The sequence below is a fragment of the Leuresthes tenuis genome, unplaced genomic scaffold (genome assembly GCF_036924035.1).
Source record: "Leuresthes tenuis unplaced genomic scaffold, fLeuTen1.0.hap1 SCAF_7, whole genome shotgun sequence".
Classification (NCBI taxonomy): domain Eukaryota; kingdom Metazoa; phylum Chordata; class Actinopteri; order Atheriniformes; family Atherinopsidae; genus Leuresthes; species Leuresthes tenuis.
Window position 1 is genome coordinate 8,507,743 of NW_027325361.1, and position 27,825 is coordinate 8,535,567.

At 38.5% G+C, this 27,825-nt stretch overlaps 2 protein-coding genes across 2 annotated transcripts in view; one reads left to right on the forward strand and one right to left on the reverse strand.

Annotated features, from left to right (window-relative positions):
* Positions 1-27,041, reverse strand: jak1 (Janus kinase 1). The gene is made up of 25 exons (XM_072389102.1): positions 26,816-27,041; positions 23,295-23,503; positions 22,439-22,562; positions 19,757-19,907; positions 18,445-18,608; positions 17,905-18,173; positions 17,304-17,419; positions 16,875-17,054; positions 16,305-16,462; positions 15,688-15,802; positions 15,147-15,345; positions 11,994-12,103; positions 11,103-11,255; positions 10,755-10,842; positions 10,544-10,671; positions 10,176-10,314; positions 7,306-7,457; positions 7,003-7,153; positions 6,160-6,248; positions 5,588-5,780; positions 4,700-4,824; positions 4,431-4,603; positions 3,575-3,692; positions 2,096-2,206; positions 1-1,627 (listed from the first exon to the last, which is right to left on the reverse strand). The coding sequence occupies exons 2-25, from the start codon at positions 23,494-23,496 to the stop codon at positions 1,520-1,522; spliced, it is 3,516 nt and encodes a 1,171-aa protein (XP_072245203.1). The 5' UTR covers positions 23,497-23,503; positions 26,816-27,041; the 3' UTR covers positions 1-1,519.
* ak4 (adenylate kinase 4) overlaps positions 1-27,825 on the forward strand; it is a 67,428-nt gene that overhangs the window by 22,525 nt on the left and 17,078 nt on the right. The gene's annotated exons all lie outside the window — the stretch shown is intronic.

Below are 27,825 nucleotides of genomic sequence, written 5' to 3' on the forward strand. Positions count from 1 at the left end.
GGTTTTTTTTTCTGAACAAAAATAAACTGTAGATTTTTTATATCACTGACATTGATATGATTTTACAGTATTTCTATAGCTATGTTAGCATGCCTACTGACAGCTGTAATAAATAAAATAACCTGTTTTCAGCAGTTCACTATATCACTAGGCTGAAAAACAACATACCTGGATTTTATTTATTTTTATAGAGTATGTAAGGCTTTTTTTTCTTCTTTTTTTTTAAAAATCATATATATCATATATTTATCTTATTTGGAGCAGAAGGAATTGTCTTTTACATTCCTGAATAAAATGTGGAATGAGGCATGTCTTTGTCCTCTTGGCAATGCCCTGGTTGTGGTCTTTCTGCCAACATTTATACTCACTTTAAGGAAAATATGAGTCAAAATAACACGAGTTTCTGGCTACATCAGCTGATGGTTTAAAACAAATGCAGAAATAGAAACTAGGTTTTTCATTACATAAAAGAAACCATCTTTCAGGTATAACAAAAACAACATGAATCTTGATTCATCCTCACTTTCAATTCTATGAAACCGTCTTGCCTGGAATTCTTTCTTGCATATGTAAAGAAAGCATATCTACAGAGATTTAACTATATGTGGCTTTAGGTCTGGAGTACACATACATAAGATAAGAGTAGAAATAAAAAAAATTCTGTTCCTGTGCAAATGCAGCTTAAACAGCTCCTTTACAGAGAAAACCTTTACATTCAATTTTTCATTTGGTTGGTTTGCATTAAAATCCCATTAAAGGTGAAAAATGGCTCAGTTTCATCAAGCTTGTTTTCACATTGCTTAAGTCCAATCAAAATCATCATATTTACAGGGTTGGAGTGGGAGTGAGAATGAATGCCATTTTAGCTTTAAAACAATTTAACAATGCAGGGGAAAGAATACTGCTGACTGATTACTGGCTCTACTTGTTACCACTTCTCAGAAGCTGCATTTGCACATCATGAACAGCAAATCTAGACAGTTTTCATCACAGAAATCTATGGCTTTCTTAAAAAATAAGATAGGCAAGCTTCTTGTCTTGGGAACCTGTGTTGTCCCAACATTCATATCGCATCCATCCAAGAACTTTCTAAGCATGATTTAACAACGATCAACTCGAAGGCTGCCACAAGAAACCACTAAGACCAAGTGAAAGTGAACAGTTCCTTTCTCTGCTTGGTTTCCGTCTTTCAAGCATCCACAACTGATGTCCATTCCAGTCAAACTTGTAAGAGTCCTCATGCGTTCGACACTTCACTTAAGACCATGGAAGATAACGATAATATGATCCCTCCCAAAAAGAAGTAAAAAAAAAAAAAAAATGTAATATGGCAGACTAAAATTATGGTTAGACGTGACTCTTATGTCATGCTTGTGGTTTATAATGGAGCGGAGCTTCATGTGTCTTATAGTGCAGTAAAGCTGCACAAGCAGACGCTGATCTGGGGTTGCTTCTGCGTCTGGTCTCCGGTCGGCCAGAAAACTAAGCTTCACTCCCATACCCTCCGACAGTGGGAAGTTTACTGGTTGCTGTGCTGCCGCAGGATGTTTAGCTCCTCGATCAAACGGCTGAACGTAATTCTCCTCTCGGGCACCTGCTCCCAGCACCTCCGCATCAGCTCATACACCTGGAAAAATGGATGGAGTCAGACTGCCGGCAGTAGAAATGTAAATTCTAGCAAAGACATGCCAATTGGCTACAACGTATATTGAATGGAGGTGTATTGCATGTATTTCATGAAATATACAGTAAGTCTATCTTTATTTGATGGATCTGTCCATGTTGCACATTGTCGTATGAGTTTAACTGTTCCACCTACACTAAGGGTCATTTTTGTTTTCTTTGCACAAGTTTAACATGATCCGCTCATCCAGATAAAAAAAATAATGAATGGAAAAGCATTTATAATGGCTTACCCTGCTTAAAAAATATATATATAAAAATATATATATATTTATATATTTCACTTAAGGCTAAACCGCTTTTTGTCCCCTTGTGTATTATTTTTGAATGAAGACAATTTATCAGAACACATCTTAAAAAATAGAACCTGGGTGGGTGTTTATGCATTTTACTGTATTATACTGATACTCACAGCCTCAGCACATCCCTCAGGACGTGGTAACCTCCTTCCTTCTTGCAACACATCCACCAAGCGGATGACAGTCATCTGACCTTGAGTTGGAGCAATCATGTTGAGGAAGCGCTGTGAGTGGACATATAGACAAAATTTCAAACATTTTTCTGTACTGGCTCCATTTCCATTTAGATCTGAAACAGAACTCTGGTGAAAAAAGAATCAAAGACATTGTTGATACACATACACTCACCGGCCACTTTATTAGCTACGCCTGTTCAATTGCATGTTAACACAAATAGATAATCAGCCAATCGCATGGCTGCAACAAGGCATGTCGAGGAGGTCAAGACAACCGCTGAAGTTCAAACTGAGCATCAGAATGGGGAAGAAAGGGTGACTTTGAACGTGACATGATTGTTGGTGCCAGACGGGCTGGTCTGAGTATTTCAGAAACTGGCATCTCTGGGATTTTCACACAACCATTTCTGGGGTTTACAGAGAATGGTCTGAAAAAGAGAAAATATCCAGTGAGCGGCAGTTGTGTGGATGAAAATGCCTCGTTGATGTGAGAGGTCAGAGGAGAATGGGCAGACTGGTTCCAGATGATAAGAAGGCAACAGTAGCTCAAATAAGCATTCGTTACAACCAAGGAAAGCAGAACACCATCTCTGAAGGCACAACTCGTGGAACCTTGAAGAAGATGGGCTGCATTAGCAGAAACTGAGACTATTTGTGCAGGCTTACCAAAATTGCACAATAGAAGATTGTTTTCACCATTTCAGCAGCGACGTTCAGACGGTAGGGTAAGAATTTGGCGTAAACAACACGAAAGCATGGATCTGTCCTGCCTTGTATCAACAGTTCAGGCTTGTGGTGGTGGTGTAATTGTGTGGGGGATATTTTCTTGGCACACTTTGGGCCCCTTAGTACCAATTGAGCATAGTTTAATTGCCATAGCCTACCTGAGTATTGATTCTGACCGTGTCTATCCCTTTAAAACCAGTGTAACCATCTTCTGATGGCTACTTCCAGCAGGATAATGCACCATGTCACAAAGCTCATATCATCTCAAACTGGTTCCTTGCACATGACAATGAGTTCTCTGTACTCCAGTGGCCTCCACAGTCACCAGATCTCAATCCAATAGAGCACCTTTGGGATGTGGTGGAACGGGATATTGGCATCATAGATGTGCAGCTGACATATCTGCAGCAACTGTGTGATGTTATCATGTTGATATGGACCCTTTGAGGAATGTTTCCAACACCTTGTTGAAAGTAGGTCACAAAGAATTGAGGCAGTTCTGAAGGCAAAAGGGGGTCCAACATTTTACTAGCAAGGTGTACCCAATAAAGTGGCCAGTGAGTGTAAATGACAGTCACTTAACCTGTGAGCGTCTTTATTTCTGAATCAAGTATGTTGTGTTTCTTAAATGAGTGTTTAGGAGAAGATAATAAAGATATGAAGATAATAAGGTCAGAATGGCACACTGACCGCCATCGGGCTCTTGGAAGCGTCGCAGTAAGTGATGAGTTCATACATCGTCACCCCAAATGACCAAACATCTGAAGCAAGGTAAAACTTCGAAAGAGTCAGACACTCTGGAGCATACCTGAAACACAAACAAAGAGTCGGCATATAAATTGTCAATTGAGTCCGTGCAAACTCGAACTAGTTCATCATGTCAATATTTCTTCTTGATTCTCCCTCCTATCGGGCAACCATGGAGCAACACACTGTCTGAAGGGTTCTCATGCTTTTTTTTTTATGAAGAAATCTCTCGATATATACACACGATACCTGAAGGTGTGTCCATTTCATTGGAATGTTAACATATTTTAGATATTAATAATTATTTTAGAGAAATGGAATGGAATGAAATAAAATTAAAGTCAGTCTCCGTTTGGCAATTTCTGCGTTTTGAAGTTAAAAGTAGCAAAATTATCAATTTTACTTTAATTTCAACATCCAATATTCATTCCCTTTTTAGCCACTAAACCTTTTTAGCTAAGTATGTTAGCCAGTTAGTTTCGAATGCGTCTGTGTGTGGTGCATGTGCAAGAAAGTGGACTTTTAGGATTGTATGATAGAAGAAATTCAGTTTAGCACCTGCTGGATCACAAGGATTTTCTAACGACATCTCTTTGGAATATGCTTAATTTGAACACCAATACTCCCACATTTTTTACCGTGTAGTCTATTTGCTAACAGTTTTCTTTCTAATCCTTCCTTCCTTTGTAGAGTCTGTGTCTTTATGGAATACGATTTAAGTTATCGTGGTTGAAACTGTGTAACATTTACTCTGCTTTTCCAGCTTTCATCAGTCTTTTATTTCCCCCTCTTGACTCACCAGAAAACAGGGCTGTCATGGTCGTCCTTAACAGTGTAATATCCCTCATTGTCTTTGATGGTCTTGGTTAGACCGAAATCTCCAATCTTAACTGTATTCTCATTTTCCACCAGCACATTTCGGGCAGCCAGGTCCCGGTGGATGTAATTTTGAGATCCCAAATAGTTCATACCCTAAAATGATTTAAAAAAAAAAAAAAAAAAGTCACTCATGAGTATTTCTAGAGTGAAACCAATACAAGAATAGCTCTGATAAAAGACATTTTTTACCTCGCATATCTGGATGCAGTAGTTGAGCAGAGTGTTAAGGCTGGTCCTCATTTTGTTTCGGGGCAGATACTCCTTCAGACTGCCCAGCGGAACATACTCCATGATCAGTTTAACAACCTGATCCCCTAAAAACACAATTATGCACAAGAGCAGTCAGAGACAGGCAACATATAATCTATACGCCATGATTGCAAAATCATATCCATGGTACAGAAAACAACCCTTCCTAGGATCCAGCCAAGTGAAGGCCACTCTGCAGAAGTCTACACTGAAGACAAGGCTTCACCAGAGGATTCCCTTCAAGGCGCAAGCCATTCATGAGGCTCAAAGAAAGAGAGATCGAATAAAATAAAACAAAAACACTTTAAAAAGCCAGTCCAGCTCGGTCACTGCATTCTTTAACAATGACCAACATGGAAAAAAACATGGCAGAAGCCTTAAATGCCCTGTGATCTGAAACATACGACAACATCTGTACAACAGCACAAGGTCAAAAGTGTTGTAACAGATGATAAAAGCAGAACTTAGGTTCAAAATCCAGTTCAAGTAGTTTACAGAATATTTTTCATTCAGGTGGTCTGATACATCTCTTAGCAATAATCTTTAGGATCGCAGAAAGGTTTGTTAACTCCGGATTTTTCAAAGATTAACAAGTAAATGTCTCTAGAAAATCTAGGGTTTGTGAATTTGATTCAAATCACTGGAACCAAAAGTGATAACTGGACTCTTGAATACACATTTGGAGTTTGTATGTGCTTTCATTAGAGGTTGAATTGGAATCCAAACATTTTTCAGAACTAATCCCCTAGCAGATCCAGCTATTTAAAAAAACAAACTCATGCATTTTTGTGTTTGTGAGCACATATGTGTCTGCACTGTCTGCTTCACCTTCTTCTTTGCAGATGCCCTTGTATTTGACAATATTTTTATGGTAGAGAGCCTTCAGGATGTCAATCTCTCTGGAGAGGTTGTTGCTCTGTTCCTCCCGGTTTTCAGGCTTCAATGACTTCACTGCCACAAACTCGCCTGTTCCGTCTTCCCGCGGATCGTACTGACACAGTTCCACCTTACCAAAGTGACCCTAGGTGGGGAACATGAACAAAATGCTACTGATCAGTATGCACACAAACAACTTCCTGTACGGTTCTGTTCACTTGGGTTTATTGACTTGCATTTGTGAATAACGTTACCAAGTCTAGCTTTAAATATTTTCTGGGCTTGCTTTTAGGGGAGAAACATGAGAATAATTATACACGCGTGCTATCTCTGATAGTTGGAAGCTGGATGTGAAGTAAAAAAAAAAAAAAACTTAAGAAAAATCTATATTTAATGAAACTTACTCATTTCTGATGTTATCTAATAGTGGACTTGTTTTATTTGTCCATGTGCACGTTTAGATCTGTTAAACAGAATCTAACAAAAGTCAAACTCAAAACAGCAGAAAGACAGCAATAGTTTACCTCTCCCAGATCTCTGATTTTCCTCAGGAATCTCTTATCAAACAGGGTTGGGTCCACCTCTTGTGTGGGCTTGGGTTCGATAGATGGGTCTGAGAGATGGAAAGGGAAGACAGCCACATTTAGCAAGCTGGGTAAATCAGGTCTTTTCTTAAGCATAAGCACAAATGCGTCAAAGGAAGTCGATTGTGGTTGACAGTGTTAGGTTTTCTCTAGAATTTTCTGTGGTCATACAACTGTTTACTTGCACTGGTTTCCACACAAGTGACTACTTTCAGTGGGACACCTTGTTATAAAAGCAATAGTATATCATAAAATACTAATAGAAAATGTATATATTTTTAACCCTTTTGAAACATACAGTCATATAAAAGTTGGTTTATTTCATCACCATTTTGAGATTTTAATAGAAGAATATAAAGTATGCAATAACAATTGATTTTGTAGACCAACTGCAACATCCAAAACTTGTCAGCAGGTGGAAGAACTGAGTCTACTATATTGCTGTGAGGCCCAGATGAGGGGCAGATTACTGATCATGCACCCACTGAACTTCCTCATGAACATCCGAGCTGAGTAAACAACTCTAGTCTCTTTATGAGGCTGCTGCTAGGTGAGCTTCAAAACATGCAGCTCATATTTCAACTGTAAACACACTGTACGTGCTTTTGGCATGGCCCAGTGTTGTGCAATTGTGCCTTAATCTTTCTTTTTGTACCTTTTTTAATTTCTAATTTGACAAACACCATTAAAACTTGGCACAGTGATAATCAAACTGCTTTAGTTCATAAGACCAACCACCTCCTGACACTAAACACTGCTGACACATATTTGTCTCACACATACTTTTTCCCTCCAACATGTCGATGTCTCTGACGATAGCCCTGAAGAAAGGTCTCTTCTTAGGGTCGTAGTTCATGCAGTGGGTCATGAGTTCAGCCAGCTCTCTGCAGTCTGGGGTGGCAAGCTGGCACTCTTTTTCATAAAATCTCTCCTTCTGCTCAATACAAAGACAGAAAGGCATACATTTAGATAACGAAATGCATAATTCTGAAGATGGAAGAAGTGGTTAAAAATGGGGCGAAACAGGATTAAAAGCAAACACAGACAGATCTGTAGCAAAAGGGGACATTTGTTTGTGCACTCCACCTCTGTTAGTTTCTTTTCTTTGAGGGGAACTTCTCCATCATAGCAGATCTCCCACAGGGTGGTACCAAATCCCCATTTGTCAGCTGCCACACTCAGGGACGACACGTTTTTCACACACTCTGGAGCAATCCATGGGATACGATGCACACACTCTAAAAGAAACAAACAAAGTCAACTTTAGCAACAACTAAAAGTAATTAATGAGGTGTGTCTGACGCCAAGTAAAATGGAGTATAAAAAGACAGCAGTCAGATCAAACACGTTATTTGCTTAATTGAACTCAAGACGAGCTGCTCTCACAAGAAAATCTGTTTGTTATTGTTGTTTAAGCTACATAAGAAAATCATTAAAATAGATCCGCTTGGGGAGAAATGACCATTGGAGAAAACTTTTTTTGGAAGCTCTTAAAGTAATAACAAATCACATGTGCCAGACACCGAAGCCTCCAAGTGGACATGGCATGATCATTTCCAGACATTTAATTCATAACCTAATCTAATCTAATTATTCCAGAACAAGGGAGAGACTTCCCTTTGGGGAAGCCTCTACCTGAGAACGAGAAGATTTGGAGGAAGTGTCTTCTGATTGGTCGAATTCCTGGAGGCTTTCCGAAGGGCAGGGGAGATAATGTTGGTGACTCATGAATGCACATTACCCAGTGTAACACTAGTTAGGAAAATACAACTCATAAAAAGAATCAGAAACCTTTTTTTTTTTTTTTTTCGAGCTCGACAGTGACTCAAATCCCGGCGTACGTGTTCGAGCCAGAGTATAAAAGTGAGCAGCAAGACAAAACACCACAACAAAGAATACAACAACATGTCTCAGCTTGGTAAATATACTCAATACCTGTAACTGTGCGACATTATTGATTCCGCTACCGTATATATGTTTTTCCATGTACTCCCGTTATAATAGATGCAGATGTGGGATGTGCTGTAAAATGCCAAATGAGAGAGAATATCTGCTCAGAGAGACTAGAAAAGGTAACAATGCTTGCACACCGTTGTTACCCGAGGCTAACTTGCTAATTGCTTTTATTTGTACACAATATATGAAGTGCATGGAAGGTGGTATGTGCAAACTTTGTAAGTAACTGTGTTTCTGACCGGTTCTAGAAGCAACAAAAGAATCATTTCGGTTGCCCAGTGAGAACATGTATTAACAAAATGTACTGTTAGTTTTTTTACTCAGTGTGTAGATGTCTGTCCTAAAAATGCGTTCATACGCCTAATGCCATGTTGTGCTGGCATTTGTGCCTACATTTGAAACAGTTTTACTCACACCTTCAGGTTTAGATGTGTGCCCTTTAAGTTTTTGAACAGTTTCAACTTTTACTTCGGTCTTTTTGCAAAGCCAGCATCGCACTGGGCCTCGTTCATGAGACTGCCGTCTATTAAGTGCTGCAAACAAATCCAAACATTTTTGCAACCATCTTTCTGGCCAAAAATAACAAACTGCATCCACTGATCCAAGACTGCTGGGTCTTTACAAAAATTAACTACTTTGAACACGAAAGGTTTTAATGTTGTGTAACTAAATTTCATTCTGCTGCACTGGCAAAATCAGTCTAAACTTCTTCCCAGAACAGATGCCTTAAGAGGCTTTAACAAAGCCGAATGTACGTAATTATACAGATTTGTTTTAGTCAGTTTGTGTTGTCTTTAAAAGTGTTCTTTGTGGATCTATCAAGCTCCAAATACCAAGAACAAACAAAAATGAAAGAGCAGCTCTGACAGGGTGATTGTGCAAGAAGCTAACTCAAACTGTTGACTGTCAAAGACTTTGCATGAGCTGACTGAAGTAGATCACTTTTACTGGAAGGCAGGCTGATTCGCTGACCAACATGTCTGTCTTTTCAGCGCTACAAATCCCTAACATCATGAGATAAAAGAGGAAGACAGAAATGTTAGCTGGGATTTAGTGTCAGGTTTAAAGAAGGAAAAAAAATTGAGTGAAAGAGAAGAATAGATTTGAGGGTTCAAGTAAAGTAATTGGATTACTGGAAAGCAGAGGAGAGCGCTCCCAAAGGGTTTCAGAGCACTTTGTGCACTATGTTCAATCAAATCTATGTACAAGGACATCAATATGTAACTGAAAGACGGGTTGATCAGCAAAGTGATAGAGACAAAAGAATAAATGTTCAAGATTTCTGGGAACAAAGAGGTACTCCCACGGGCATGTGGAAAGGCACATTAGGAAAGAAGCATTTCCAGTGGTTTGCCAGATCCATCTTTACAGCCACACTGGGTGATATCACATAACTTCTCACTCTTAACAGACAATAGAAACATGAAGCTGCCATTTGAGGGGAACTGTGTAATCTGAGATGTGTCCTTGTTGCAGTCCTCTCTAAATCCACATTTAGCTTTTACAAACCAAATTACAGAAAAGTGTCCATGCAATGTGTGCTAACTTTGTGAGAAATTTGATTCCTATTACTGACAGCCTCTGTTTGAAATGTTAGCTTTTATTTTCTGTATCAAAAACAAAAAGTTACCGCACAGCTGAGAAAATATTAGATGAACAAGAGGCACATCATGGCATTGTGCAAAGAAGTCTGTCCAATCAACATCAAGCTGCTTCCAAAAGAAGTGCGCATCCTGGGCAAAACAGTTTGACAATTTTAATCAGTTTCAGTCTTAAACTCTGTATCTGTCTTATTTTAAAATCCATCATTTAAAATGACTTAATTTTAACTGTATTGCATGTAACTGAGTACTGGTACCTTTTTCCATTTTGGTTTTTCTTTCTCTTACAGCTGACAAAGTGGAAGTGATTGTGAAATATTCCATGGTAGCTATGTTGTAACTATTTAAGTTGAAGTGAGATAGACTGTTTTTTTTCTTTTGGTTTATCTTTAAACTCACCCTCCCTAGAGAGCACTGTAATTGGTATTCCTGGATCACTGAGCTTGATAAAGGGCCCTCCTTCATCTGCAACCAACCCGTCTCTGGCCAGCAGAATATTCTTAGCACACACGAAGCCATGAACCAGCTTTTTGTCCTCCTAAATTACACACACAAAAATACACACAAGTTCATAATCAACTTATTTTCTACATATTATGTTTCGACTTATTTTATAATCGTGCAGATAATCCTCATCAAAAAAAGGAAAAACAAAGTGAATGAGCAGAATTACTTAGTATTTTGTACAGCCCCCCCTTTTGTAGCAACTTCACAAAAATTCTAAAGCTAGTGGCTTTCAGCCATGTCTATTTGTGTTTTCCTCTTACCAAGTAGCTGAGAGCTGAGGCCAACTGCTTGGCCACCTGGAACTTCCATGGTGTGCTGAGAGGACTCTGCTGCTTCCTCATAAACACATCCAGCGGTCCGAGTTGGACAAACTCTTCCACCATGATATCTTATGATACAAAAGAACAAGTGTCAAGGTGGTTGAGACACAACACCACATCTTTGATCACACAGCTCTCGGTGTGGACTTACTCTCCCGGTGATGGACACACACTCCATAGAGCTGCACGATGTGTTTGTGAGACACTTGTCGCATCATACTTGCCGTTTCAAAGAATGCCTGTCAACAAAGACACAGATGTGAGTCAAAATACACACAGCAGACTATGGAGACTTATACTTGCAGCTTGCAATTATCAGTATTATACAACTCAGTCATATGAGTTGTATGGTTATTGCAGCTGGCAGGAATGACCTCCCGAGCATTCTGTGTTACAGTGTAACTGAAGAAGCCTCTATCTGAACCCACAGAGTTGATGCAGTCTTATAAAGTGCATATAAGAAGTGTATCATGCGTTTCTCGCTATGAGATTGTCTCACCAAGGAGATGTCCCTGTGTCCAGAACCCAGCACCTTCAGGACCACCTTGAACTCTTGGAAAGATGTGTAGCCTGCATCCTCATCATCGACACTCTTCACCTTCAGTGTGCCTGCGTAGATGTTGGTTTTTGTGCCAAGGCCAAGATGCTCCTCCTGATATAAAAAAAAAAAAGAAGAGAGATAGAGAGAAAACACAGCAGTTCATAAGAGTTACACCTAAATTATGTGAACTACAGGACAGGGCTTCTGGGATGTCTCTGCAAACAAACTTAGGTCATTCTTACAAGCAGGAGTAGTTGTTCTGGAACATGTGGTATTTGTTAGTCCAATGAAATGCTTTTTTGAGCGAGGGGAATAAAAGATTTCTGCCGAGCTGTTGCAAAAATGGTGGGACATACCTGAAGGGGTCACTGGGACTGACTGATCAAAGAAGACTAGAATTTTGGAAAGCGGTCAACCTCTCTAACTTCTGTTTTTATGAGAAAAAAAATGTGTGGAAGCTTTTAGCTCTCTGCGATCAGTTTCATTGGAAGTTTAAGGGTTATGGTTCAGTTGTATGAATTCAGGTAAACATCAAGATCCTTTTATAAAATAGTAGCATAAAGCTACTACTTTTTGTTTGTGTGTGGATCTAACTTCAGTATGCTGTATGCTTGGATGCTCTTGTGCAAGACTGCATTATATTCTATATGTTTCTGCAGTTTGCCTCCTTCATTTACAACTACTGTAACAAACACTAGAAATTAGGCTGCAATGTAAATCACCGAAAACATCATAGGGGCTTAATTTTAGTAATTTTTTGAAGGGAGTTACATTGTACATTTTCCCATTTATTGTCATGCAGAACCATCATTTAACATGGTAGAGAAACACAGGCTAGTAAAGTTGTACCTGTTCAATCTCCTCCTTGAGAATACGAAGGAAGCTGAGCTGACTCTCATGCACACTCGTCTGAGGGACCAGGGCTCTGTCTTTATTGACCACCAGGAGGTTAGAAATTTCTGTAACACAAAGACAAACAGATCTTTAGTAGGAAGTTGAGCATACTAAAAAGCATAAATAAATCCGTTATTGTTAGGCATTCTGCAATCATGAAAGAGTTTTAGATTCTTATTCAGGAAGAGGCTTGACAACTGTTTTAAGCAGTATCTCCAAATATGTCATGTCTTCCTGTGCTGTTGTCATGGTCATGTTATTATAATCCTGTCAAAAGTATAGATTTATAAGTCAGCACATTGTTTAGGTGAAAACAATACATTCAAGACAAAATCACAGAAGGGTTATTTTGTGATTTCAATCTTTTTACAACACCAATCTATATGAAAAGGATTAATATGCTCGTATATGCCCTGCCATATTCTGTATGAAAGCAAAAATGTGTTTATCACATATATAATATATAATGTGTTTATCACATATAAATATGTGATAAAACAAGCTCTCAAAGATTACGTCAGTGATGAGAAAGGATATTCAGGTCCAGCTACCACAGTTGCGTGTGGGCAGATAAAGTAAATATGAGTCTTCGTGCATGTATTACATACGAGTGCTTTTGTTAATGCATTGTGGGTTTCTGATGTTGTGACAAAACCAACTAACTGTGGTTCAGAAAGGGTGGTGGTGGGAGTTATCGTCACTCCATCAGCATCATGTCAAAAGGCACAAAGTGCGCTGTTCTGTCAGATGCTATTTGGAAGGTCAGGCAAAACCCCCAAAATATACTGTACACACTGCACAGACCTAGAACAACAAAAGCAAACTGTATACATTCTTTATATACAGTGGGCATAAAAGACAAATGTGTTATTGTTGTATCAAGAGATCTATAGAAATATGTCATGAATATTTTAACAGGGACAATAACAGCATTCCTTGCCAGTACATCTGATTTGGAGAAAAATACAAGATAGAAGATCATCACAATGATAGTAATCAACAGCACAATACACCAAATAAACAAGCAGCTCAACCCATCCATGCACACATGCAACACAGCTCCACCTTTCCCTATGTGAAATAAACAGAGTGCTAGTTTAGCTGCGGAAACCCACATTTACAACTCTCTTCCTCCCCGACACCATTTCAGACACACAGACGAAAACATACACATTGTTCCTGTCATTGTGCCCCCACACACACACCCACACACACACCCACACACACACCGGTGCTTCAAGATCAAATTAACATTAAGTGTTGCATGGAGGGAACTATGCTAAGTAAAATGTTCAAGTCTGTTACACTTCTGATCCCTCCCAATATTGCAGTTAGGAGAGGTATGTTGGATTTGTTTACACACCGAGGTACAATGTTGCACTGCATAAAGTAGGGCAGAGTGTTGTGCTGCATGACTGTAGCAGAGCATTGCATGGATTAAATATGCAAAGATAGGGAAAGCAGGATATTCAGCTTTCAGCCTACTGCAACAACTATTGGTTAAAAAAATTCAAAAGTATCTTTAACACCAGTAGTTTTGAAATAGTCTTTTCACAATAACCACAACATGCAGACTTCTTTTTTCGACTTAATAAAGGGGTGCATGAGCATCAGCATCAGCCTGTCACCGCCCTGCCATGCCAGATTTAATCTATGCAAGATATTTATCGATAAAGCAATTTGCTGTAATGTAGTGTATCGATTACAAGTTCATTTGTCCTTGCAATTCCCTTCCATTTACACAACTTGTGTTGCACATTTGAGCCATTGAGCAATGATCTGTCTGCTCCAGCTAGCAAACATGACACGGCATTAAAGCTGCCCTGACAAAAGTCATTTTAACTTTAACATTGTATGCCTTCAAATTAAAATCACCAATATGAAACACTGTTCTCTGTTATCGTGCTTTATTTCCTATCCACTTTTTCTCCTCAACACAACATTTTTAAAAGTAAATTCTATCCATAGCAAGAAGCGGCAAACAGGAGTCATCAAACCATCTTCTCTCTGTATTCAAAATGGAGTCAACTATACAATAATCATACTGATTTCTGTGTCGTGTAGACTAGGGCTGCACGATTATGACCAAAATCATAATCACGATAATTTCTGATCAATATTGTAATCACAATTATTAATCATGTCTGGAAAAACGTGTATTTTTATTGCACCATTTAAAAAAAAATGTGGCAACAAATTTTAGTGAAAAATTAAACTTTAAATTAGAATAAATGATAAATAATGCAAAATAAAAACAAAAACCTAATAATTTAAAATTTTAAAGTACTAACTGTATTGATCGGACATATGTCTTAGGCCAAATAAACAGATATCGCGTCTGTTATTTCTGCGTGTCTTTGGGAGGTAGATGGATGGGGTACTGCCCGGTGCAGGGTTGCTGTAATGGTTGTCTGGGTTGGCGCTGGACACGGACAGGGATTTTGTGAATTAACATTAGCTTTGGCCTTCTTTCATTCCTGATATTTAGGTTTGTCATGTTTTTTCATGTGATTGAACAAATTAGTGGTGTTACTCTGCGGGGCAGACACTACTTTGTTACACTCTTTGCAAATAACTCGCTCTTGTTTAACGTCACTTACACCGAATCCAAAAACAAGTCCATACAATGGATGTTGCCCTGTCTAACTCATGACTGTCTAGCTATCTGCCTTACACTGCGTGCTTGTTATTTAGGCAGCTTAATGAAGCCTTAACCATGCTATCGCCCCCTGGTGGTTGGTGGACTACTGGTTGAGAACGTGTGGTTAGGCAGGCAGCAGAGCTCGCATTCTGAATGGAAATATTGTTGACGATCAGGTTAATTTAATTGTGGCCACCAAAATCGTGATCACGGTCAAAATACGATTAATTGTGCAGCCCTACTGTAGACACGGAAGTATCTTGAGCTACGTTTTATCAAAACCGTTTGGTAAAACTGCATTTTAAAGAACCGCAAAATGCATCACAGAATTGCTGCATATTTGCTCTGGTCTGGGTTTGTCTTGTCCCGAAGTACTGAATTTGTAGACCATGTGCTTCTCTTTACTCAGTTATCACTGCAAATGCATTTTATTCTCATTTGTCTGTCTGTAGATGCATTAAGTTTACCTCTTGGCTGTGGAGGGCAGCAGCGGAGCAGCCGAAACTGGAGGTTTTCGGTGCGAAGACTCTGGCCTTTCAGGTGCTCCAGCAACTCCCTGAGGGTGGGCCGCAATGTATCGGTGCCATACAGGCGGAACCCATTTGACAGCCACTCAATCTGGAAGTTCTTATATTGGTGTATAGGACGAGATTCCTGCAAGTCGATCTGAATGAAGAAAGATGGATAATCTTAAAACTGTCCAGAACACTTTCAGTATTCATCTTGGGTATTTACAATGCAAAACTCCACATAGAATATGAAATACAATACAAATAGATATTATCATCAATGCGGGGGTAAGAAAAATACAATGTCCTAAGTCCTTAAATGATTAGAAAAAATGAAGGAAAATGAGATATTTTTTCATACAATCCACAGTGTTGTGGTGCAGGACATACTTTGGTTAACAATTTGTGACGCAAATTTGGAAATTCAATTGATTTTATGGTGGGGAAGAGATAAAAAAAAATACCATTTCATAAAACATCATAAGAAAGTGTACACTACCTCAAAGCAGACTACTGTGATGATGATGAACTCGTAGTCCGTGCAGCTCCAGCGCAGGATGTAGGAACCCTTTTCATTACCCTCCTGACGCAGCTTCTGAATGGCATACTCAGTACTAAGTGGGAAAAACATAATAAAAGCAGGCTCTTTTATCAAAAGCAGAGTGAAAATGTCAACTTTGTCAAAAAGACTGGTTTTGTTTTAGTACAGTACTGCTTTGTTATCTTTGCCTTTTTTTCAAGTTTTAGTTTTCTCAGTGTATTGATGACCAAAGTACCGTATTTTCCGCACCATAAGGTGCACCTAAAAGCCTTAAATTTTCACAAAAAAAAACGGCCATGCGCCATATAATTTATATGTGCACCGGATTCCAAAATCTGTCATGGATACCGCCATTTTGAATTTACCGCGGGGAGTGCCGAGCATTTATCGGGGCACTAAGCCCCCTCCGCATCGCTCACCGCTCGCCCTTGGCACCGCTCAATGCCATGTTCACTTTTGCTTTCAGGATATTGGTAAATGCATTTGAAGGACAGTAACAGTGCGAGTATGTCAAGATATGCTCTCTCACACAAACATTTACACATCCAACAATAAAGAAAATTGCCACAACAAACCAGATAGGTCCATGGCAACCGTTGTCAATGTTGTACACGACAGAAGCTGGGGCCACCTCCTTGCACAGGTAGTGGTGGGCATCCACAGTCAGCCTGAAGTACCCATCCACAAGGGCAGCAAAAGACAGAGCCTCATCCCTGCAAACCATTTGCACGGCCTGAAAAGAACAGGATCATTAGGCAAAGACCAGAAATCATGGAAGCAGATATTACTAATATTTCACAATGCTCCAGAGGCGTGGTGAGATATACTTTGAACTCATTTTATGACGAAGCATGATCTAACTATTTATCATGGCTGGCAAGAGCAAGCTTTGTTTTAGCCTGTAAGCACATTATCAAATGTTGCCAGTAGTTACATCTAATCGAAAAACAATGAGATAGTTAAACATTTGTGTTAATTGTGTTATAAAATACATGAAAAACAGCTATTCTTAAAGAACATTCACACTACAATAGGTCCACCTCTCAAAATAAGCTGTAAAGTAATGGACAAGGCAATTTAGCTCCAACAAAGAGGCTGATCCATTATGAAACACAGGGCCCGATCATTTTTTATGCATATCTTACCATCTTCTTGTTGTCCTGCCTTTTGATGGTGACCGTTGCATCTTTGATGACTGTGTGTGTGATCTCATAGAAGTCGCAGAACATCACCCAGCCGTCACTTTCATCTTTCTTACTGTCGTTTTTCTTTTTTCCATCCTTGCTCTTCTTTGACTTCCCTTTTTCTTTGGAGATCACAGATGGCTGTTTCAAAGGAAAATATAGCAGATATTCACAACTTCATACATTACACAGTAACATCTCAATTCTGCTGTAGCTACTCCACAGTAGTTCAACAATATTAGTGTAGAGTTTAAGGCCAGTCTGTTTGTTTCGTCTATGGATGCTTCAAATACCAATGAAAACATCCTTCATCCAGTTGTCCGTTTGTACAAATGCACATCATGAAATTACAAACCATTGAGTTTTTCTTCAGTTACAAACATTACTCACTGTAGTTGGTTTCTTCCTCCATGAAATTCCAGTGGTACCAGTAATAAGGACCTGCATGTCATGGCTTGTCTCTATGTTATGACTCTGGCTTTGCCCTTGGCTCTGATTGGAGTACCCTGGAAACAGGGAGTAAACGTTGTGTCACAAAAACCCAAAACCCACGCATAGATTGTTGAAAGGTTATCAAAACTATTTATGAGTAAAGCTTGAGAAATATCTTTTTGGGCATGACTACTTTATGTTTACATTGAAAGAAACTTCACATGTTAATCTTGTCTCTCAAACAGTCTAGATCTCTAGATCAGTGCTTGAAATCTTCACATCTTGAAATCTTCCAAGATTTGGAATGAAAAAAATTCACTTTGGATTTTCCTCTTAGATTTCCACATCATAGGAACAAATACATACAGTGTCTCAGGTATATTCGGATGGCAACAAGAGGAAACTTTACAAGATAATACAACTATGGGTGGGAAACTGCAGGTATTTATGTAAACAGAGCAAAGAACTGATAACAATATGGCACCGGGCAGCAATCTCTCTGCCCCAGACTTGCTCTCTAGTGACAGCATCATCATACACCATCTGTGTGAATTCTTACCATAGTAACCTCCATTGCAGAGATCTTCCTCCTGCATTACACTGAGTGAGAGCGGCTCAAAGAGCTCACTGCCCAGGCCGCTGGTCAACCCCTCTAATGTGGCCAGGTACTTGATCTTCAGATCATAGGGAGTGATCTTGCTGTCCTCAACCGTGCGCATGTTGAATTCACTGAGGAATTTCTTGAAGACGTTGTTGATGCGGATACGTGTCAGAAAGTTGCGCTGCTTAATAGTGCGATTCAGCGACTCTGGGATGAAATCTTTGTAGCTGATGGGATTATTTAAACAAGTTACAAATATTAGAGGTTAGTATATAACCTGTGTTTCTCTGATAATGATCTGAATTATTATTATTATACGTATTTCTATTTTTAATTTCATCCATTTCTCTCTCTTTTTTTTTTAAACATTTTGTGAATAGAATCATTATTCAGGGAACACGTGCACAATTAAAGAATATGGAGTCTTTTTAATATCATATTCAACTTTGCTGGAAAATAAACCATTCGAGCATATGCTGTAGTGTCTTTGTGTTTTACCTGTTTTCACGGCTAACAATTGCCAGGGATTTTTCCTCATTCAGGGAAAGGTGAGTAATAGCAAGCACAGCCATGCCCAAACACTCATTTTCCATCTCGTGTTGCTCTGCCTCAGACTGGTACATCCTCAGTGGAAACGTGTCTTTCTGGAATGCATGTTGGCTCTGTACAACAAATATTTACATAATCAGTTTAGGAAAAATAATCCGACATGCTGTCCATTTATCAACATTTACACCTGAGAAAAACTACTTTGTCCGAACCTCAGTATTAACTGTATGATTTAGATTAGTTTGATTTATTTTTTTTTTGTGGGTATTTACAGGGGCTTCATATCTCCTATATTTCTACAATGACCTGAAATGACCCAGCAGAACAATCACACGTCATGTCTAGAGAGTGTTGCCAAGTCGGGATGTCTTGATCTGATCACTGCTGAAACTGACAGAAACAAAAGCAACACAAAACCCTTCAAGTTTCAGAACTAAATTTCATGCCTATTCATGTTAAAAGGTATTATTTATATTCCTGTAACTATTGGAGATTTGGGCTTCATATGATTATCTAATTCATGATCCAATTTATTCTACAGTTGTCACTAAAAAAAGAGCCATATTCCTGTAAATAACCTCCACCCTTTGGCATAAGCCCAGTGGATTTTACCTAAACAACACCCCTAAAGACAAGCACCTCTGAGCAAGAATTTCCCATTTAAAAAGACATTTTGAGTGCAGTTTTCGATTCACTTTCACTTTCAATATTATGCTAGCACATGCCTCTCACATGATGTGGAACAAAATGTAGTTCTAAAGTCCCAGTCAAAGCCAAAATGGGCTCCATGATCCTGCAGCACTACAGCTCACACCAAACATACTGACATCAACCAACTCCTCTAGGTCTGGAGACACAAGCAAGCAAAACCCAACATTTATTACTGATAACTCGGTAATCACAGCTGAGAAATGCCCTCATTTCTAAACACAACCCTGAATTGCTCGGTATTTAGCGACTGCTTTAGAGAAAACAAATCTTGTTCTCTGAATTGGCTAATGTAGACCTGGAAATAAGAAATCAATGAGGAACTTTGACTGATTTACATGTTTAGAGTCATGCACAGAATTAATGTGTTGCATCAAGACAGATCAGGTTATAAAAAAGGAAAAAAAGAGGAAAAAACATCTAGAAAGAAGTGCATTTCATGCATGACAATGTAATCAGCAATGAGAAAACAATGCACTGGAGTACATTGTGATTGTCTTAGTGACTGACTGTTGTTGAGGATTTTTGATAAACCTAAATCAAGAACACACACCTGTGCAAACAGGTATTCCAGGGAACCAGCATCAAGTAGAGGTGTTCCTTCTGGTGTTTTCTGTGAGCTTTGTCCTCTGAGTTTGCTAATGCAGTGCCTCCAAACTGGGGACTCTCCTTCAGTGGTGCCATGCCAGTTTCTGAAATAAAACCTAACAGGGAGACAAAGAACACAGGTTATGCATGCCATTTTGATATTGTTTTATCCTACTGATATAAGTCCTAAATAAATAAAAAAAATTCCACTAATGAGCAATACCCTTGCAGAGGTGGTTTGCCTATTTCAGAGAGGACTTTGGGCCTGTACTACAAAGCAGGATTAGTGACTTAACAAGGTAACTTCAGGAACAGCTCTGGATTTTTAGTATCACAAAACTGGTTCATATCTTACCAGGTTATATTAACGACTTACTCTGAAAGCTTAACCTGGGTTTCAAGATAAGAGATTAACATGTGTAAAAGTACTGCTTCCTGACTAATCATCTCTGATGAATAATAAAAAAAAAGAGCCGTTGGTGCATTAACACTAAGTCTCTGTCCAACTCCTACTGCAGTCAATGATCAATCACCTGTTAAAATCAAAGTGACATGACTCATCGGCTTTTTCCAGCATACAATAAACTCACATGATGTACTTCTGTCCTGCCAGACATAATATAACATCCCAGAGATGAAAGTTATTCCTGAGGATGCACTTCCTATGTTTTTCTTGTGGATGGTCTCAGCAGCTGTTTGTTTTTTCCAAATGAAAGTTTGTTTAGGATAACTACTTCTCCTACTGAATTACAGCTACTAACAATGTAGCCTTTACCGCCAACTACTAGTGGCAAAACACTGTCTCGAGTATTAACTGACATGTCTGATTCACATTTCTTTTTTGCAGCTTTTCAAAACACATCAGGTTTTTCTTCACTATTGAATGGAAACCCAGCAAGAGATGAGCTTGCATGTCTGTGGATTCTCTGTCTTACTTCCTTAATTGACGGAAATTCATCCAAATGTCACTGATCTCTGTGCATGAATTTGTGTTTGTCATTTGTTTATGCAAAAGAAAATATGTATAGCTGTATAGCTATAGTTTAGCTGTCAGGCCTGCACTTCAGTGCACACAACAAGTTGTAGCAAGAAGCTCATATACACAGGTACGCATCTGACGCATGGCTCAGTAAAGCTCCATCCGCATGTAGTTTTCTCTCCATTTGCTCTTGTCAAAGCACAGAGAAAGAGGAAGTGTGATTGACACCGCTGAGAAGCCTTTCCTCCTTGCATAAAACGCTACCTAAATGGTAAAACAGATTCTCTGAGGGAAACTCTATGCTCTTCACATTAATCAAGTACATTTAAATCATTATACTGTTGGCCTGGCATTCAAAAGCTTTCCTTACAAGACTATCACTCATCTCTTTCAAAACCATTAACCACAAAACTTAAGTATAATGAACAATTTTGTCTTTGTACTGCAAAGTCTGAGGTTGGACCCTTCACTTGGTTTCCGCTGAAAGGCTTAAAAGACAGGAGTGACGCTACTTTCAGTTTCCAATTTTAGTGCCATGTATTTCTATTCTGAGATCATATTAGTTTATGGCCACAGGTTTAAAACTAAATTGCTAACCTTGATCATTTTCTTGAATCCCAAAAATCGTTACAGATAAACTCTGACTGCTCTCCTTTCTCTTCTCTTTTTTTCTTATCAAGTCACAGATTTTAATCTTACAATACTCTCTATCCAGTTTTTTGGTTCAAAGCGGTCGGGTAGTGGAAGTACTCGAATGCTACACAGCTACTACATCATCTCAGCAAAAACAGGATTGCAATTAGGATATCACCACCTCAAAAACAGGTCTTTCTCTCAAACATTGCTTAGATTTGTTATGCAAGTCAAATAATTCCTCTCACCAAACTACAGCCTCTTTAAGACATCCGGTGCTTTTTAAATAATCTGAAAGTAACTGAACATTAAGTAAACAATACAGTTACCATTATGCAAAGCAGTAAGCCTTTTTTTCCCTCTCTTCTCTGCAGAACGATTGGTATTTTACCACTGAACGTTTATGAGGATTAAGTCGCTGTTGGAGCCAGTCCCAAGTGGCCTTTTTAGGAAATGGAGGTTTTACTACTTCCATGTTGTGCTTTACCTTTCTATCCTTCTAATAGAACTTTCTTTATGCCTGTGTGGTGCTGCTTGGTTTTACCACATGGATCAGTGGGCAGAAACATAAAGCAGAACAGAAAGACTCGAGTTTGTAACTAAAGTCATTACAATCTGGTAATTTCTTTTAAGTGCAGTAATAACTTGTTACATTTATGCAAGTTCAGGACAAGCTTCCAAACCGGTGGTAATCTATCAAAAAGCAAAGATGGACACAACCATAAAAGTCCAAAAATCAAACCAAAATATCGACAAAAGCTGACAGGGAAATACTGTGAAGTTCACAAAAATACGTTGGTGTGGGTGTGTGTATAAAACCTTTGCATATGTGTTGTGTGTTTTCATTACTGTTTGCACTTGAAGCATATTCAAATGAGTGAATAGAAACTATTCATAAAACTTATCTTCCCAATGTCATCACTAAATAGCAGACAGTTCATGGGCTCAGAGCATCTTGATCTGAATGCAACCTGAGTCTCCTCGTCTCTCTTAGGAAATTCTAATATTAAGCTCTAGTCGTGACATCATTCTTACCTCATGCGAAAATGCAACTTGACACGAGTTTCATCTGTGATCTTGAACTCATGGCTGGGAGGGTACCAGGTGCGAGTGCTTTCATTGTACAGGGCAAATAGGTTATGGCACAAGGGAGAGATGGCTGAGAAGGGGAGGAGAAAAGAGGTAAAATGATCAATATTCAGACTGCTGGAGTCATTTTATTCAGATAGCGGTCATTTGCAACTTATCCTAAGAGAGAGCACTTAAGAGAACAATCAATTCAGGGCTCTTATACGTCAAACCAAATACACCGTATGCAGACACAATTTTACAAAAAGCAGTCACTGATTTTCTGAGAGTGTCTTGTTTAGATCAAATGCAATTTATTTGCTGAAGAATAGATTTAAAAATGGAAGGCAATGATACATTTTCACCTGGAGTTTAGATCCAGTTAATCAGAGATAAAAAAAAACAGTCAAAGTTAAGTCCTGAAAGATTACTTATCAGACATTCAAGATTTTGTTTAACTGCCGCAGAATAGAAAATACAAATGATAGCTCATCATCCATCAAGATTGAGAAGGTCTTACAAATAGTCCGACTACTATGAGTTGGGTTATATAGTTGGGTTTCTGACATTAACATGTTCCAGGAAGGGGTAAGGACCTCTTGAGATAAACTGTTATCACCTCAGAGATTAGAAGTGTACAGAATTGCAACATAACAAGTGGCATTTTAAACTAGGTTGTAAACCTGATGAACTGGTCTATCATCCTCTCCAACTTAACGATACATTACATTTCCTGTAAAATCTTAAATGCCCTTCATTATTGCAGTAGGAGGAGATTATTATATAAATATTTAGCAAAATACACAACAGGTGAGTTACTCACCACAGTATTTGGCAGCATCCACACAGAGCTTCTCAGCAGTGAAGCACCCTTTGAAATATTTTAGCTCGGGCGATCCTCGAATGTAAAAGTGGATCTCCAGGCCTGAACAGGAAACAGGAAGGGAGGAGGGTTGGGCCTTCCTATTTTTCCTCATCTTCATACAGAGTTGCCTGCTCAACTCCATCGCCCATGAAACTGGCATTCAGATCCTGGATAAGTGAAGTGAAAACCAGAAAGAGAAGTGAGAATGTAACATTAAACTTTAATCTTAAGGTACGGTATGTTGCAATGCTTCAGTTTTCATATTTTGTAACTCTATTTTGACTGGAGTCAGTAGATGAAAGAAAAACTGATACAAAAATAAAAGTGGATGCATGATTAAGTCTCAAGGCCAGTTACTGATAGCAAGACCAAAGATGCCATAGTTGTACTTATGTTGACCTTTGGATGGCAAATATTTAAATGCTACATTATTTAAAGCTGGGAATAAAGTTACACCATTGTTATGAGAACAGAATCACAGGCCAAAAGCAATCTATATTTAACTACCACTACGGTTTTTTATTTTCTTTCCCTTTCTTTTCATTGTTTGGCTCATTAGTACGTTCAGATCTGATGCCAAAATAAACATGTTTCGCTTTTGGCTGTTCCTCAGATAAAAATAGACACTGGACAACTTCACAGCTATTCAGTCAGGGAAAAATGCTTTTCTACAGCTGCATGGATGGTTTTGTTCAGTGTTGAGATTCAGGATTTAATTTACACTAGACTGAGAGACAAACTTGCAAAGTTTAGTCCCTTCTGCCAGAAATAAAGCGTACACAAAAAGTGCATTCAGGGTGTGATTGAACATACAAGTAAAACTTAGGGGACACACGTCTGATGCGCTATTTGGAAGAATGCAATCTTAGCAAACATCATTCAAAAAAATTAACAAGAGAAATTAACTAAAGCTTGCACTGCCGGTGGGCAATGTCCATAGAAAAAAGTATCAACAACTGAAGAATACTTGGGTACACCAGTGTGGATATTGGATTTCCAGTGCTTTACAATCACTGATTTAATAACTGAAAACATCAGATACTGTTATCCTAGCTTGTGAGAGGGACCTTAGAAAAGCATTATGTATAGCTGTTACCAAAAGCTCCAGAACAATATGATATTGAAAGAGCAAAACCAATCTTTGAACAGCTCCAATTTAGTTCCCTGAACCCTGGATACTACACATAGTAACAACACCGTATCAAACTGAAAAATAAAAAAGAATGTTACTGGACAGATATTGTTTTATTCTAACATTTAAAACATAGGTCATTCATTTTTTTTAACTATGTGAGCTGGTAAGTGCCAATTAAAAAAAACACATTCATCCAAAGTAGTCAGCATGTCATGTGGACTACTTCATGCTGTTAGCATTCCAATGATCATTTTCACTGTGGCTGAATTTCTAGAGAAAAGACTTGGAGTGAGTCATCGTTCTACCTCATAGAGTGACTAAGTCAGTGCAATGGTCCACCACACTCCTCCTCTTACCAAGTACAATCAACTAAATACCTCTGAATGTCTCTGGTGGGTGTAAAATATGACAGTTAAAGAAAGAAAAAATATCTTTCAGAAATTTGGTGCATGCTGAAAAAAAAGAAACCTTTAATAACTGTCACTTGTCTGACATCAGTTTTACCAGAGCTACAATCACTAACGTCTCTCTGCCATACATATGCCTTTGTTTTGAGAAAGGGAAAATGACTAGTGCTATTTCTAACAAATAAATAGAAGACACTGTTGTGCTCGCTTTGCTTAGCTCTGTATGTGAAGTTGCCGACGTGCAGCTTAACATTCATGAAAGGAATATGACCGTGATCATTTCTCGTTTTTATCTGATTAAATAAAAATATACAACAAAGTGTCTCGCCTGGTGAAAGCTGCTGCATTATAGGAACGAACAAAAAAATGTGAAGGGAGAAAATATGCTGCTAAAGCAGTGACGTGACAGATGCCACGTAGTTAGCACAAAAAAAAGGTCAAAATGTGATCATTAGCATCCTTTGATGTTACATATCAAGGCAAATGGCAAGTAGTGGGCTTATATCTGCCTTCTGACTAAACTAAGATCAAACTGCTAAAAATTTTCTACTTTTGATGCTAAACTCATTAAAAGAAAAAAGATTTAACAGTCAGTTCTGATTATCATTTGGGATTTTACTTCAAGCACATATAGTATAAAGCCAAATTTAGAGTCTACAGACAAATAAATACATTTCAAACAATGCAAGTTTTAAAGGTATGTATGCCACAGCTGTTAGACCAGCCAGTGACTCAACTCAGTAATAATAAAATGCACATTGCTCTCAATGTTCAAGGTCTGACAGTTCAAACTTAATCAAAGAGCACAGCTGAGAGCAACTAATTTTTGCCAGAGAGGAAATTTCAGTATGCGATGGTAAGGCCATCAAATGGTTCACTGTCTCTGTTTGTGTATGTGCGCTGGGCACAGGGGGATGTATCAATTCTACCAACCAGAAACATACAAAGACACTCACCCTTCACTGATATTCTATTTCTTTTCTTTTTGGCAACTTATAACTGCTTTGACTGATGGTCAATTAAGTTTTCATTGTCAATGGATGAATGTCTTGCTCTGATTTAGCCAACTCAATGTCTGATGAATAGCAGCCAAAAGTTGTGAGAAAGGCCAATCACACTAATTCAGAGCCAATTTTGACTTCTTTAAGTGTTTCCTTCGACCAGCAATCCGAAACTCAACAACAGTAGCAGAGTTACCTCACACAGAAGACAAATTTGAGAATACTCACATCTAAAAAGATCAAACATATCAGTTTTTGCTTATAAATGTAGTATTACTGCTTGGGATATCATATGATCAACAGACCTATTCTCTGCTTCCTCAGACTATGTGATAAATTCTACATGCCAGAACCCCCCTGTGTTGGATAGGCATCCCTGTATTCCAAGTGGTCATCTCTGTCCAAAATAAAACCAACAGATTTCAATTTTCTACCAGATAATGTCAAGACAGAGCTTTTGAACAGATCATAGTTTTTTTTGTTTTCTTGTTTTCACTTTCTCCCTTCTAGTTTTTTTTCCCCACACAGCAGACTTAAAGTTGGAACAAATGGCTCAATCTAAACAAATAACTAATCGAAGCAGTCAATCGCATAACCCTAAATCTTTCCTTCCAACTGTAGACTCAAGAAAGAGTGAAAAGTCCCGAGTACATTCAGCTAAATTCTTGAGAATAAACAAACGTTCATCAACTCATCTTAACTGTGCCACTGACAATGGACGCAGTCACACGCGCGCGCGTACACACACACTGCTCAAAAGTGGAGTGACATTCGTTAATATTAGCTTGTTAGCAAGTTAGTTAAATGGTTGAAATTAATAGCAGCTTATCACTTGGCAACCACAGGAAAGGGAAAAAACGAGTAGGTATGTTTCACTAAGAAGAAAGAAATTAGATGTTTTCGATGGAAAATGTTATAAAACGGCAATTTACTCACCGAGCGAGCTTCGCCAGACAGCTGGCACGATACTTCCGTATCGTTTAGCGCATTTAGACGCCTCGACAAAGTTGAAGTGCTTCTCGAGGGCTTCAATGTACCCCCTATCGTGAGTTTAAGTTACAAAAAACCTCCTTAGAAAATATCCGGAATCCAAACAGACAAACCAATCCCACAATTTTCTTATGTTAGATAGCCTACGTGATACCTCTCTGTTCGAGCTAACATTTCCTGACAAGTCACCGCCCCCTTCCCGAAAACAACGCAGTGGGGTCTGTAAAGCAGGAAGTTGATTGGCCGAAGAATCCATCACTCAGGATGACGATATTAACCCTTTAATTCTAAAGACAAAAACATGGTTGGTTTAAAACGTTAAAAAAGTTCTCTCAGCAACAAAACTCTGTTTTTAGCATACATTTTCTCCCCCAAAAAATTATTAAATGGAATAATGAAAAAAATCTCAAAAATGATAAATCTTTATTGAACAATTTTTTTTCCTATTTCATATAAAGAATTCCAAACTGTTAATAGGGCAATCCCTGATGGAATCCAAACCTATTCCACAGGGGTACACACTAAGATATTTAAGATATAAATATTAAAAACCACAAATGCTCCAATAAGTATACAAGGAATTTACTTGTACAGTAAAAAGAAAATAATTCCAAAAGTTACATTTGTGTAGAATTCTAATTTTTCCGATATAAACTGGAGAACAACATGGCATCCCCCATATAAATTATATACAACAATACAAACAAAAACCAATATAAATCATACAAAACATACATTCCAATAATAGCTTGATCTCAGAATGTATTAATAGGAGCAATAAATGTCAGCTCTATGATTTGGGATTAGCAGACAACACACACCTGTTCTTTGAATATCAACACTCTTTTGGTTTCTGGAGGAAACACAGGACGCAACGGATCATCAATGTGTCGACTCTTTTGGGAAAATCTCACATTTACAGAGTCACAGATTCCCAAAATCCCCAGGGTGGCATT